Raw genomic sequence first — 12,159 nt, 5'->3', positions numbered from 1 at the left:
TAATTAAAATTGGAAAGCAGATGGGCATAAGGTGACCATAAACACCGCGCGTTTGACAAAGATTGATGGGGTGTCCCTTGGATTATACCGCGTTATAGTAAATCTCTTGTAAAATACCCGCGTAAACCGAGTACGGCACTCGTCGCGTTTAATGAAAATATATGCAAAATATTCTCGAGGAATATACTTGTCGGACGGATTTAGTTGGCCGGTTGGAACATTATGCGCGCACCATGTATATGCATTAGCCTTGCGTACGTTGGTCGGTTGTTGGTGGTTACACGTTTTCAGCAGCGTGATTCGTCGCATTCTCGCTGATAACTCGAATCCACGATCGCTACTTGCTTGCACGAATGATCACGTGCGGATGAGCGTAATATTATAATTGTCCGCGTGACGTACCATTCTGGAGTGAAGGAAGAAGAAGACGAACTTTCCTCGCTCTGTTAATAATTTATTCGTCCAATGCCACCTTGTCGATACCTATTTGCAAGTTAATTACAGCCTTTCGTCGAACGCTCTCACAGTTTTGTTGTTTTACCTTATTCTTCGACGAGAAGTCTTATCGTCGTCGTTGCGACGCTGCCGCGCGTACTCGCATACGCACGCAAACGCTTTGTGTGACGAAATTCTTTTAATTACGTAGAAACAACATCGCGTTATGCGCGTAGAATTTTTACGTACCTGACAATCCCATTTTTCTCTCCTATCGTTTGCCTGAATCTATGTAGAGTGCACACAGATCGACGGAATTGTTATCCGATTGTATCGAAATTTGTTTTTAATAGGCTCGCCTAGGTGGACAATTTGGCCGTTATTATTTAAATTACTTTTATATAATAAATCCACACATCTGGAGTCGTTTAATGATCACCTATAACCGAACGACTATAAATTAACTTTGATTTTATCACCGTAGATATCATGTTTGAAAAAACCACGATCACTGCGACGTATCGTCAAAGAACGTCAGAGCAACAAATTGTATCACATCACCGTGTATCCTCCCGAATTCTCTTTACACAATCCAGAATACGTAATTTTCAATTTCGCGCGCACGGATTTAAAGTAGGCAACGACGCGCACGCGCGATCGTTTCTCCTCCACGGATAACTGTCACTTCGAAACTAAATACGCTGCCAACTTCGCGTCGTCGCATTTAAATCATACGATTAACTGCACGCAGGATTTTGAAACTCGTTTCTTTTTTTCTTCTTATTTTTTTGCTCCCGCTGCTGCTGCTGCTGCTGCTGCTGCTGTTGTTGCTTCTTCTTCTTCTGAAGCATGTCAGATGTAAACGAGTGTTGGACGACGACTAGCCGCTCGGCCCTGCCGCCAAGCTTTTGCCTGGAGGGGATGGCAAACAGACCGACTGACCAATCTACACTCAAAGATTAGACTCGAGCTGACCAGCGCACGTCGCTCACGTTCACTCGGCAACTTGGAAGTGTCACACAACCGTGTTACACCGTAGTCCTCTAAAAGCAGGAGCTCTGCGGTTTTCCCCTGTCGTGTATAACGTTTTACCCATCTGCTTGCTACAACGCCGTTCGAATCGACTCGGCGGCGTGAATTTCTATTTTTTTTTTTTTTTTTTTTTTTTTTTTTTTTTTTTTTTACCTTGTTACTTTTCATTTCTTTCCTCAACTAATCGGTTCAGTAACGAGGCGGTGGAACCCCCTAACAGAATCAAAATGGCCGCTCTTCGCTCGCTTGCGATTTTATTTTGGCTCTATCGTCATTATCGACACTCGACAATTCTCGAGCCGCGTCAAACTGCGAACCGGAGAATGGCACGAATTGTTTGCTCGCAATTTTGTCTCGTAACAATGCCAAAAACTTGATATTTCATTGTGCCAAATTACTGACGAGGCGAATTCTTCCGTCTATCGGCTATTGCTTGTCATTCACCCTTTAATACCCACTTGAAAATATCGCGCAAAAACTCTTCGATCAACCGATCTTGCAGCAGATAAGAAATACCGTATCTTGTATCTGTATCTTGCGCAACGAGCTACAGCTGCGATATATTTTCAATTTTGTTGTGTTATCTACCGGTATAAGTTTTTCCTCTCTTTCACTTTGTCTCAATCGATCACATCTGCGTGGATAATGTGTATCCATGTATATATATATCGCGACTTTAAATAGACCGTGACAATTTTCTATCATATACATAAATATGCTTGTGTGTACGTATGTGTCTGCGTGTGTGTCAAAGACGCGTGACGAGATTACTGCAGCTAAACTTTCCGTTGATCGTTCAACTGGAGACTTAATGTCGGATAATTTACGTTCACAATCAGTGTGCGCGAGTGTGCACGAATGTGGACAGTGTCCATAATGACTAATCAGGCTAATTAGATGTGATGTTTTGGAATTAGACAGCACATGGATCGAACAGCGATTACGTATGACGTGTCATATATTAAGCATATGAGACGATAAGCCTGTAGCCGAAACACGGAATAGCTACTGTGCATAAACCTTTATGATTTATTTATATGTAAAACGTGAATGTGCCTTGTATGGTAATTGATTTTTAATCAGTACATTTCAGCTGCTGCTGCAGGTTATGTTGTACCTATATGTATATCTAAAAATGATTCTGTCTTGTACGAAAGACAAAATTAATGATGTATCAATGTTCTCGCAGTCAAGAGAAAGGTATACAAGGAGAAAAAAAAAAAAAAAAAACGAATCAGAACGACCTTCAGAAAGCCCAATGCTGCTTTATCAGCCTTACTCGTTACAATTATATCTCCGTTAGGGTTTACCAAATCAAAAAAAAAAAAAAAAATGACTAAAACCCGCTGAGTAACTCTTCGCACATCGAGCAAGTTGTCAAGAAAGGCTTAACGGGATGATCGGAAAAGATAGATACAAACACTGATACACGTATGATACATTTATGTATAATGTATAAGGCATAAATGGTTAAAAAGCGTATTATCGCCAAACGTGACTCGTGACCGTGCAGTGAATCACTGTTTCTCCCCTCTAAACACAATCATGATACCCCGTTCAGCAACTGACTTACTGCACATGCGATCCTCGTGGTTGCAATAGGTACCTACATATACACACAATCCGAAGTACATACATACATACATACTGTGACGTGGATTTTTCCCGCTCCTCGGTCACTCGGAGAAAATGACCGAGAACTTACCGCGTGCACAATAATTTGGCGTCCACGATGTACCTTGGATCTAAAAACAATATCGCGAAGTTTTGTTGGGCGCCTGGCGCGATTAACACGCCTCGAAATCATTAATGCGCTATTCCTCGGGCATATGCTCGATAGCTCAGTACCGCGGAGAGGGGAGGGGTAATTTTTGGAGAGAGAGAGAGAGACACTCGAAATACACGCGCTATTTAGCAAAAGAAGTAAAATAAAATCTTATATTTCTCAATAGCGGTGATACAAAACAAAAAAAAATATAATCCAAAAGTCGCTCATTGCGAGTCTAAAAATAAACAGAAAATTACACGTAACCTACTCTATTTCTTACTCTAACGAGCTCGCGGCTCCCTGACTAAAATGTCACACAACGATCACGAAATCCTCATACGCAATTCTGAATTTGGAAATTCGCCATTTGTTCTCCATGGCGATTATTGCTCGAAACCGAAACTAGAATTAATTATTCGACGGTGCGCCGTCGGGCTACCGAACAGACGGCGTCCTCAATCTCACCCGAGATCTCACCCGAATCGGAGCTTCGACGCTACCGCGAGCTGCCCTAAATCTAAACGAATCCGCAAACGTTACTATATTTCAAACGCAACCAAAACTCAATGCTCAAACTCCTCGTCTCAACTGCTGCTCAACGCAACGGCAATTTCGACTATACATCATCTCAACTCGACCAAACACTATCTTAACTAAACGGCAACTTAACTAAGCGCAAGCACCACTACATTTAACTTCAACTAAACACAAGCTCAAGGTAACGCATCTCAATTTACATTATCTCAACTACCGGGTACGGAACTCAATGCAGGCGCAACCGAACGTAACCTAAACTATACGCTATCGCAACGCATCCGAAATCAGCCCTTCTCAAAATCCAAAACGTTATCCGCTAATCCGAGCACTCCAATTCGGCACTTCCCGACCTACTCGAGAGGTGACACTTAAAAAACCCGATAACGCGGCTCGACCCGGTACAGCGAAATTCGGCTGTACTTGATTTCACTAACGAGAAAGACTCAACTAAAACCCGTGACTCTACTCAACTTTCTCAGGAACTCAAAATTCACTCTACTCTAACACGCGTACTCAGGCTACGGTCATCAAGCAAAAGAATCGGCAAAAGAATTTCGGGTACTTCTCTACAACGCAAATCCAAAACGGCTACCCGTTACTCGGCAAGCCTTTTCGCAATTATGCTCGAATTTCAATCGCGGGGATAGAAGCAGCGCTTACCTTCTACATCCTTGCAACCCCCTTTCCATTGCCCTCGCGATTTTCGGGCGAGTCCATTACTTCGCGAAACTCCCCACAACGTGACTACTTATCACGACCGCCAGAACTAGAGCGGTTTCAAAAACCTATTACCTGCCGCAACACGGATCTCGATACGCCATCCCATACGTGACGTCATACCCACAAGAATCGCAATAATCGATCCGTCATCGATTTCGTCGATCGCGCAACTCGACGCGCACCTTCGACAGCATCGCTGCGCAGAACTTGAAGCTAGATCGCAATCTCGTCCTCCGCGCAGCTCCGTGACGTCTTGGCGGTGAGCGTGGTGCTCCCTCGTCGCTAGTCGGGGTGAAGGGGGAGAGGCTGCGGCGCGCCGGCCGCCAGCGGAAATCGCGTCCACCTTGGATTCCCGCAATGCGGGGATCTGCGTCGGCTCCCCTTCCGCAGCCTCGACATCCTTCCTTCGCAATTGTCTCTAGTCCGCCACTTCGCAATTTCCTCGAATTCGGTGTCGACTTCTTGCCTGATGCTGATGTAGCTCGAAAAATAAAAAAAAAAAAACAAAAAAACCTGAAATATCTTACGCTATTCGCTAAGGCGTCACCTCTCGTAGTTTCGGATGCGTGACTCTAGTCCTGGCGCTCTTTTGCAAAAACTTGGCGACTCAATTTCGGAAATTCCTAAATTTTGGTTCCGCCCAGGGTTCAAGGAGCCCCTTGCAACGGGCATCAAAAATGCCACGTTACAATACATAAGCGCGTAAGTAAATAGGCGTAATTTGCATTGTCTCCGCATGGTGACAGCGACTCATCAGCATCGGCTTTACAAGCGATAACAGCGATGTGTGAGTGTGCGAGCGATGTGTGAACGGTTTATGGTCGTGTTGGATCTCATATTTTATCGCAAAGTAAAAATGAGTCAGGCAGTTTACGACCCATTATAACATGCGCCCATTGCTAGATCACACAAAAAATCCTCTTTCACATAAATACGATATGGCAATATTTTCCATGCATCCGTGAACACTGTGTACATCAAATATCCACCCCCGGGAAAGGTTTTGTGTATACATTTAAGCTAAGAATCGACCGGGTGCTATGGTCGATTTCGACGTTGACGTACATGTCTCCAAATATCATATCAGAAACATGGTTCTTGAACGCGAAAAGGGCTTAACAGTCCCATTCTGTACACAATTCTGAAGTAAAATATTCCAATACATTTTTATTTGAGGCATTGAGGCACGAATTTACTATTGCGATTTCGTAGGATTCCTGCCATTTCTTTATTTCTACGTTACATAAAAAATGGATTGGAGTGTTTTTGTTCAGAATTACGTATAGAATGGGCCTGTTAAGCTTTTCTTCGCATTTGAGATACGTGGATTTCGATATTTCGAGGTATATGACTAGGACACCCTTTTAAATAAAAAGGACACTAAAAAGGAATCGACGCTTTGGATGTTCCTTCCGGTCATGTGCATCTTTGAAAATATCATTTGTGATCATACTCTGGATTTCATTCCTGAAAATTTCTTGGAAACTGGGAACTGGGATCATCAACTCGCACTGTTTTGAGTCATCTGACCGGGAGTTGATCATTCAATGACACTGCGATATTCCTGTACATTCGTTACGCGTATTATGCACGTTTTATGTCGAGCGGACTTCGCGTGCGTCACAAAGACGCGAATCCTCCCGATGATGCGGCGTTGCCAGGCTATTCTGGAATTGTTTTCGTCAAAACAACGCCGAAGGGACTAACGCGGTCAACGATTAGGCGCATAACGCGCCTTTGTGTCCGTAAAATCCCTCGGCTCGACCCTGAATGGCCCAAAGTTTTTCCAAGTAAAGCGTAGTTATGCCCCTTTTATACCTATATATCCGTGAATGTTTCCCATTTACTGTTATTTACGATTACTCGATGAGAGTCGGCGACTACTATTCGACGAATGACATTTTGAGGAATAACGCTTTGAAAGCTTTGAACCCAGGCGGATTCTAATGCCTCCGTATTATTTTATGGTTCTTGTTTACACCCTTATCTTTGGCGAATTGTATTTGTTTTTTGTTTTCTCGATACGAAATTGGCGACCCTGGCAGCGTCCCCGTGCAGTTGGAGATGCTTGCATGTTGCACCCGACTTCAATATGTCGAGCAAACACCCAAGATCCTTATACCTTGACATACCTATACACCAGGGTGACTCATTGTAATCTTTTTTTTTTTTTCTTAACGTATCACTCGAAAAATTTGTGGCAAATGGCATAATTTGTGGCAATTATTGTTGTATATAAGTTTATTGTTTTGTGTTCATACTTTTAGAGTGGCACGTCAGAAAAAAAAAAAGTCAACAAACGAACCACCCTACTGTACACTTTTTCCCCTAGTTTTTGCGGCACACGGAGCCACTGGAATAGCAACCGTGTGGCTAAAAGATTTTGTTTATCGCGTTTGTGTCGGTGCGTCATGGACATTCGGAATGCCGTATTCATAGATATGCATACATAGGAAGCATGGCTGACAATCGTGTATGCATGATGGAGATAAGGGAAGGCCATGCAGTGTCGTTTAATGGCTATTGAGAAATAGTCAGATATGCATAATACGTACGCTTGGAATGATCGGATCGCTACGATCTAAGGCGTCGATTATTACGAGTGTATGGTGGAGCTTATGGTGCAAACGGGAAACAGCTTCGAAAAAGATCTGCCTGAGTGAAAATGAATGAACGGCGATCGCAGGGTCGCGAAGAGAGAGAGAAAAAAAAAAACGAGACGAACATTTCCAAATTATCCATTACCCGTTCAGGCGTAAACATGTTTACTTCGATATCTTTGTGCTCCTGCGGAAAGAAGATCGTTTGTGTGCTCATTTTTACGTTTCATTGAATAAGCGAAACGTATTCGATGTAGCAGATAATTATTATCACTGTAAACAGTGGTTGGCGAAATTAACTACGTGATGAAATCTTCTCCTCGTTTAAAATACAATGGCTGGTTCTCAGTTACACGGAAACTCAGGATGAATATGATGAATCGTCGGAGGTTATAAAACAAAGTCAAAACTTATCAAAAAGCCAGGGATGCTCGAGATTATTTCAAGCTTCGTCGCGAATCAAATGCTTTGTTATAATACGCATTAGACGCGATAATAGCGAATTTTTGACAATTTTAACCAACGATAAATTCGAACCTCGAACAGCCCAAGATCATGTAGTACTCCCACCTTTACCGAGCGAGCAAATTCAATCTTTTTCTACCCATACTATCGTTTGCTCCGTCGGTAAAAGTAGGAGTACAACATGACCTTAAACAGCGGACGCGAGTGGAACTTTATTAAACAGATTGAATTATACTTTAGAGTTGTTAAATAAAAAGAGATTAAAATTACCTCGAAGTAAGGAGGAGCGGATGCTTCTTTCTCTATCTATCTATCTGTCTATCTATATCTATCTATCTATCTATCCATATATCTATCTCTTTCTCTCTCTCTCTCTCTCTCTCTCTCTCTCTCTCTCTCTCTCTCACTGTTTCCGTAACGCATTCGCATGTGTATAATATTATCGACACACGAGACATCGAGATTGACGCATAGTCGAAAATTGCTTTCACTGTGAATCCGAGATCTACACATCGAAGACTAGTTTGCATACGTATACTTAAACAGCAACTTCTGTCCCTACTACGTACAATCTATAAGCGCGTGGCAGCGTATACATACGACTGTATTATAATCGTGTGTTTAAAGGCCGTACATTCGTAATGCTCACATTCCCGCACAGACTACACGCGGCGGGGATGAAAAGTCATTTAAAGCAACGAGAGCAATCGCGAGTAATTTAATATCGCAGATACCGCTAATAGCGCTTTGTAATTACGACGCAGCACCTATTTGCGCATTTCATCACTGGCGTTGTATGGGAGCGATGAAAGAAAAGCAGCAGTCTCTCAGTCAATTTTATCATCTCGTTTATAAAAAACAAAAAAAAAATAAATAAATAAATAAATAAATAAATAAAAGAAAAAAAAACAACAAACAAACAAGTATTATACAATCAAAATCAACCGACCGAAAGATATGAAATTCTTAGGTTATACAGCTCACGTTATAATCATACCGTAATCGCGATGAACGAGTAAACAGTGCGCACAGTGTACGAACATTTTAGAATAATTACCCTGTTGTACACTAGCAATTAAAAACTACAAGGTGATACCTTGTCTATGAATCTGTAAAGATTATATCTACGCTGTCAAGACTCAAATTAATTTCCGTCGCTTGACCGGACACTTTGGATATTTTACCCACGGTGTAAACGAAACAATTTACTTGCGTTAGGTTATAATTAATAATCAATTAATTCTTGGCTCGTTTATCGATCCAGTAAACTTGTCTACATTTTAAGGTTCGCATTACTTTGTCATTACACGATTGTCTGCGGTATCTCATATTCATAATAACGAATAGAGACGAAACGAAACCGTCAATGAAACAATCGATATTCAATGCAGAATTGTATACAAAAAATATATTTTTATGTGAAAAATACTGCGAAACTATCGTTACTTTCAATACTGTCGACAAATGTTAAACCTTTGGAAATCCGCAACCTGTAATCTTGGTCGAACATGCGAGAGAGTGAAAAAAAAAAAATAGTCAGATAAATTATCCACTGATATTCGTGAATTAGAAAATGACGATCGGTTGTTTACATCGATCAAGATTCATTTTGAAGTCCGGAAACGTGTGTTGAGTATCAAAAGACTAAGAACCCTTTAAAATTGGAGTGAAAATTAAAAAAAAAAAAAAAGAAGGAAATGTGGGAAATTAACTTTTCGTCACTTACCACCGAGCATAGTGAAGAACTGTTCGTCAAACCGCATTATTGCACGATTTGGCAAGCGGCCCGTAATCTGTTGCACTTTAAGAGACGTAGGTACCCGTAATCCACCGCTGGGAATAAGATCCGTGTATTCACTCGTATTCCGCGGATCGTTAAGGACGAGAGCCGGTGAAAGGAAAACGCGAAAAACCAAAAACCGCGTCTCTCTGTGCGGCCGTTTGAACGCGGCGACGGAAAGCGTGAGTCTGACGGCAGCCCCGAGGTGGCCAATATTCGTTCCACGCTGACTCTGTCGATACACTAGCTCGATTTCCCCAGGAGTTTCAGTTTTGAAAGACGGTTTAGAGTCGCGAAGAGGGGACTCGGGGACCTTTTAAACTGATAGTCTAATCTCGCATGGCAGCAGCCGGAGAGAAAAAGAATGAGGGAGAGGGAGAGGGAGAGGGAGGGAGAGAGAGAAAGAGAGAGAGAGAGAGAGAGACTCGGGAGATCAGAGTCGTCGATGGATTCAGCTCAACTTATTATTATTATTATTATTATCGTTATCTTAGATAATACAATTACTTGAAATTATCGTTACGCTATAAATACCGGTTTATATCCTACCTACTTACCTTGTCGAAAAAACAAAAACTCACGAAATTATGCGTTTGCTATAACAGTTGTTCGGCCGGGTTGCGAAGAAAAATTCAATCCGTAAAGACAAGCCGAAAGGTTTCTTTGTTCGAGGAATCGAAATTTTTTAAACTCGAACGTAAATGATATTTGTTATTGAATAACGGTCTAGCGACGGAAAAGAAAAATCAGGGGATTGTCGGGAAATTTTTTTTTGACGGTCCGGAAAAGTCTGTGAATATGAGTGGAATCTTCATCAAAGTTAGGGAAATATTATTGGAGAGATATTTATGTTTTAACTGTAAAAATTATTTCGCTTTTATTGTTAATAATTGACGACGGATTGAATATTAATTCGTCTCGGATGAAATGAATCATTTTTCGATTTTCACTTTGACGCGATGTTTCCTTAATTTTGTTACACCATTGTCGACGAGTTATCTTGAAGAGAATTTACATTACCATTACCGAAACATGATAATAGGTATTAATGGTTAAAAAATGACTGGTATTTTGGGAAAATCGGTTTTGGATATCAGGGAATTTTATACTCTGATTTATACCGTCGTCCTTGTAAAATGTACAGATATTATGTTATATAATAAACGAGTATTACAAAATGACGGCGACAATACTTCCGAATATTTAGCGAACCAAACTATTTCATTTTCTGTGTATTCTAGTTTTCATTACGATTAACTCGAAGACCAAATTCGTCTGGAATTGGCGAGACTCTCGATTTCTCAACGCAATTACCGATCGATCGGTGTGAACGGTTTTTAACGACCGAGAAAGTTGTTCAGATTTCTTCACGTATTCAAATGTTGCCCATACTCTAAACACGAAAAAATCAGTTTCGAACAGCGTGGATTTTGGATATTATAAGCGAGTATAAAAACTCAAAGATTCAATATTCGTCGTCAACAATTGTCTTCGCTGTAAAACGAATTTCTCATCACAATAAAAATAACTCACGTTACTCGAAAATAGGCAAAAATTTTCTGCTTCTCAAATCTTTCGGAGTATCGGTCAAGTATCGAAATAATTATCGAATACGTACGCAGAGGCGTATTTTTCACGGTCGAATTTCGCCTCCTTCGTCGTTTGACGTTCGAGTTGAAGATCCTCCGCAGATTTTGAATACGATTAAACACGCGTAACTAAATTATTGGCAAGTCCGAGTTGTTTGATTTGTGCAGCCGATACAACGTCTACGGTGTGATTAACATAAGACGATGCGTCGTGAATCGTTGATTACGTAATTTAAACCTGCGGTTATTGTTTTTTCAACCTTATATTTAATTACATACTTTAGGGTGGAACAAAGTACAGGAAAAATAAAAGAAAATAGATATATGTACGGAAACTGAAGAAACGAATAAACGACTGTAGTAATTAATAAATGTGCATATATATATATATATACATACATATTAGCATACGGAGAAATTCAGGGTATGGAAGAATTGACGTAAGTACGTTATAAACAAATATACGTACAGCACAGAGTAAGAAATTAGTATGAACGGTTGATGGGTAAAAAAGAGATGAGGGGGGAAAAAAATACCGAAGATTGAAGGATTTGCGGAAATTCTATGAAACTGGGAAATATGATCCGTAAGTAATGGGGGGAGAGTAAATAGATAAATAAAAACGACTGACTCTACGTGAAATAATTAATTATATGGTGGATATATTTGCATGAAATTAAATACTCGGGTCCCATTATGCGACATGTCAAATATTAAGCTCGCATAGCCGTGAGCAGCATTATTCATCCAATTACCACGAGTACATGTACATAAATACTTAAACGTACGTATACTCGAATATACCTTTAAGATATATGCACGCGCTGAGGATAAGAAATTGCCGAAACGCGAGCCTTGAAATTGATTATCGTGAAAAATTGTGTTGAGAACTAGTTGGTATAATGAGGAAGCGTCTTTGAATAATTACAATTTTACGATATATTCACCGAGAATCGCGTGTAAAATGGTACGTAAGAACCACACGCAAATTAAACAAATTTCTTATCCTTCTATACTGACTAACATTTTCCAAAATTCCAAAATCCGCATTTCCTATTTTCACACATTATTTCTTTATAATCCAATTTCAACGTGGGCTCTGAATCGTTTTGCTAATTACTTATAGAGCGTGGTTATTTTCACATAAAGTAAGAAAAAAATAAACAAACAACAAAAGTGTTTGCTGTAATCTCGTTTGGCAAATAATAATAATAATAATAATAAAAAGGAGAA

At 40.5% G+C, this 12,159-nt stretch overlaps 1 protein-coding gene across 7 annotated transcripts in view; it reads right to left on the bottom strand.

Moving 5' to 3' along the window:
• The window catches only part of LOC124302921 (hepatocyte nuclear factor 4-gamma), a 45,794-nt gene that overhangs the window by 17,761 nt on the left and 15,874 nt on the right, over window positions 1-12,159 (bottom strand). Inside the window, exon 1 of one of the 7 annotated variants that reach the window (XM_046759992.1) lies at window positions 9,284-9,586. The exons of 5 other annotated variants lie outside the window; for them this stretch is intronic. In XM_046759992.1, coding sequence (XP_046615948.1) covers window positions 9,284-9,320 — 37 coding nt within the window. In that variant the 5' untranslated portion in view covers window positions 9,321-9,586. Of the gene's footprint in view, window positions 1-684; window positions 1,379-9,283; window positions 9,587-12,159 lie in introns of those variants that run through there. One more of the 7 variants, XM_046760070.1, reaches the window with a different exon arrangement.

The sequence above is a fragment of the Neodiprion virginianus genome, chromosome 1, assembly GCF_021901495.1.
Source record: "Neodiprion virginianus isolate iyNeoVirg1 chromosome 1, iyNeoVirg1.1, whole genome shotgun sequence".
Taxonomy (NCBI): domain Eukaryota; kingdom Metazoa; phylum Arthropoda; class Insecta; order Hymenoptera; family Diprionidae; genus Neodiprion; species Neodiprion virginianus.
Note: the sequence above shows the minus strand (reverse complement) of the source record. Positions and strands in the feature narration are given on the sequence as shown.